At 42.8% G+C, this 2,404-nt stretch overlaps 1 protein-coding gene across 1 annotated transcript in view; it reads left to right on the forward strand.

Moving 5' to 3' along the window:
- The window catches only part of LOC101859870 (serine-rich adhesin for platelets), a gene marked incomplete at its 5' end in the record, with an annotated part of 61,780 nt that overhangs the window by 47,938 nt on the left and 11,438 nt on the right, over nt 1-2,404 (forward strand). The window contains 2 exon segments of the mRNA XM_013084381.2: nt 369-474; nt 2,004-2,118. Coding sequence (XP_012939835.1) covers nt 369-474; nt 2,004-2,118 — 221 coding nt within the window.

The raw sequence follows: 2,404 nt of genomic DNA on the forward strand, positions 1-2,404 counted from the left end.
ATGGCTAGGCCTCACAGAGGAAATGGTTCCCAAACCTTATTTTAAGTGCAGTAAAACTCTCACGTGTGATTTGCAGGTGATCTGATGTGGTTTGCTTCTTCTTTCCTATCAAACATCTATCATCCTATCCCTCCTTCTTTATTGTGTTTGTTACTCTCTTGTGACACCTCTAATCTTCAGCACTTATGTTACCTTAATTGTGTTGTAAGTACAGTAAAAGTCTTACTAAAACTAAAAACTCTTTCTTAAACTAAATTCTCTTGTGACACCTCTAATCCTCAGCACGTATACAACGTAATTGTGTTGCAAGTGCAGTAAAATTCTTGCTAAAACAAAAACTTGAGAGGTGTCTTGTGTTGTCTCGGTAGGTTGGTAAGGGCAAGACCAGGAAGAAGAAGCGGCACCAGAGTTGTGACTCTAGTGACGGCAATAGCTCCCCACTGAGCAGTGTGAAGGACCGCCCCCCGACTCCAGGTGAGCTTCTCAAAGAGCTGAAAAACATGAGTTACTTCTCGGAATTTATCCCTATGAAGAAGGATATGATAAATCTTTATGTGGAATTTGTATGTTGTATAAGTATGAAAAAATAAGAAATGTTATACTTGGAAGAAAGTGGCATCAATTGAAAATCGACAAATTTGGTTTCAATGTCTATTTTGGGTGGAAATCTCCCTTCGTGGAGTACGAAAAGTAACTCGTTTTGTTAACAGGCCTCACAAATTTGTACTGGGAGGTTGATGGGTGGAAAGAATGTGGGTGGTGGGATGTGAGTGGTTTGTTGGAGGGCTCTCTGTGGTTGCTTGATCAGTAAGTGGATGGTTGATTGGTTGTTGGTGGTCCGTGGTTGGTGAGTTGTTGGTGGGTAGTGAGTCTTATTTGGTGGGCAATGGTTGGTTGGTGAGTGGTGGATGGACCACTGGTGGGTGGTGGGCTGGGTAGTCCGTGGGCTGGGTAGTCGGTGGTTGGTTTTTTTTGGGGGGGCCAAGGGTGGTTACTTGTTGGTTGATAAGCTGTAGGTGGTTGGGTGAGTGGTTGGTAGTCTGTGGTTGTGGCTTGTTAGTAGCTGGTTTGTGGGCATGCAGAAGATGTGATTTTAAAAATTTGGTGTTTGGTTCGGAGGGGGGGTAATTTATTATGTATTTTTATCAAACTTCAGAGATGCTATGGCCTACTTGACCTAGGTTGGTCATGGCTTACAGGTTTGAAACAGCCTGCCTCCTAATTTATCTATTGTTTGAATGGGAGGGTAACACACTTGGTTTCAGTCATGGTGCTATATGAGCTTTATTGTGCTGCTTCAATGCTGATTACATCTCCGAAAGGGTGGTGTAACCAGAGAGATACATGCTGGAATTATCAGAAGTTTGGAAAAATGTTTCAGGAACGGTACTCCTCACTTTTATGGGCTCCAGTGGCTAAGTGAGTTGTGAGTTCAATGAAATTTTTGAAGTAATGACAAACAAGTGTCGGTGACTCGGGGTTTAGGTGGGTAGTCATTGGGGTGTGTTCTTGAACTTGAGCAAGACACAGCAGCCAAAGGTCAAAAAGTGGGTGGTTGGCGGGTGCTCTGATGTGGTTTGCTCCTTTCCTATCAAACATCTATCATCCTGATCTCCCCTTCTTCTTTTTTATGTTTGTTACTCATCTTGTAACACCTCTAATCTTCTGGCGCTCATATGACCTTATGCAGTTGCGAGCGCCGTAAAACCTCTACTAAAACTAAAAGGTCAGAAAGAGGACACTGCACAGCGGCAACCAGCAATGGCATGTTTGTGAAATTGTTCTGTATTGGTGTAATATTGTGCATTTATATATATGTATTTGTGTATGTATTTATGTAGGTATGTATTTATAATTATGTAAGCATGTATAATTGCCACTGTAAGCTAAATTGCGCTATGACGATCAGTAAAGCTGTAATTTACCATCTGTTATCTTGATGAGGCAAGTCTTGTTTAACATTGCATTCTGATTTAACCCTTTCTCTTCTGTTATGCCTACAGAACCACGGTCATGTGTGATAGAACCCAGCGACCTCCGCGACGGTCTACGAGTCCTCTACCTCAACGATGGCCTGTTCTACGAGGGTGCTGTCCGCGACTTACAGCCTCCTGATGTGTTAGTTTCAACTGGCGACGTTTTGTTTGTCATGTTTTTGTTCTGCTTGTAGTCAAATGAGGGGAAATGTGTTTAAGGAACTAAGTTTGTATTGTCTTTTATCAGAATAAGTAGATAGATATTTTCCCTTAGTTCTTCTCTCTCTCCTTTTCTCTCCCTCTCTCCCTGTGCAGCTCTTTCTGTCTGTTTCTCTGTCTGTCTGTCTCTCTGTCTGTCTGTCTCTCTGTCTGTCTGTCTGTTAAGCTGGCTGGCTGGCTGGCTGACTGGCTGGCTCTCTGTCTGTCTG

The sequence above is a fragment of the Aplysia californica genome, unplaced genomic scaffold (genome assembly GCF_000002075.1).
Source record: "Aplysia californica isolate F4 #8 unplaced genomic scaffold, AplCal3.0 scaffold00289, whole genome shotgun sequence".
Taxonomy (NCBI): Eukaryota; Metazoa; Mollusca; class Gastropoda; order Aplysiida; family Aplysiidae; genus Aplysia; species Aplysia californica.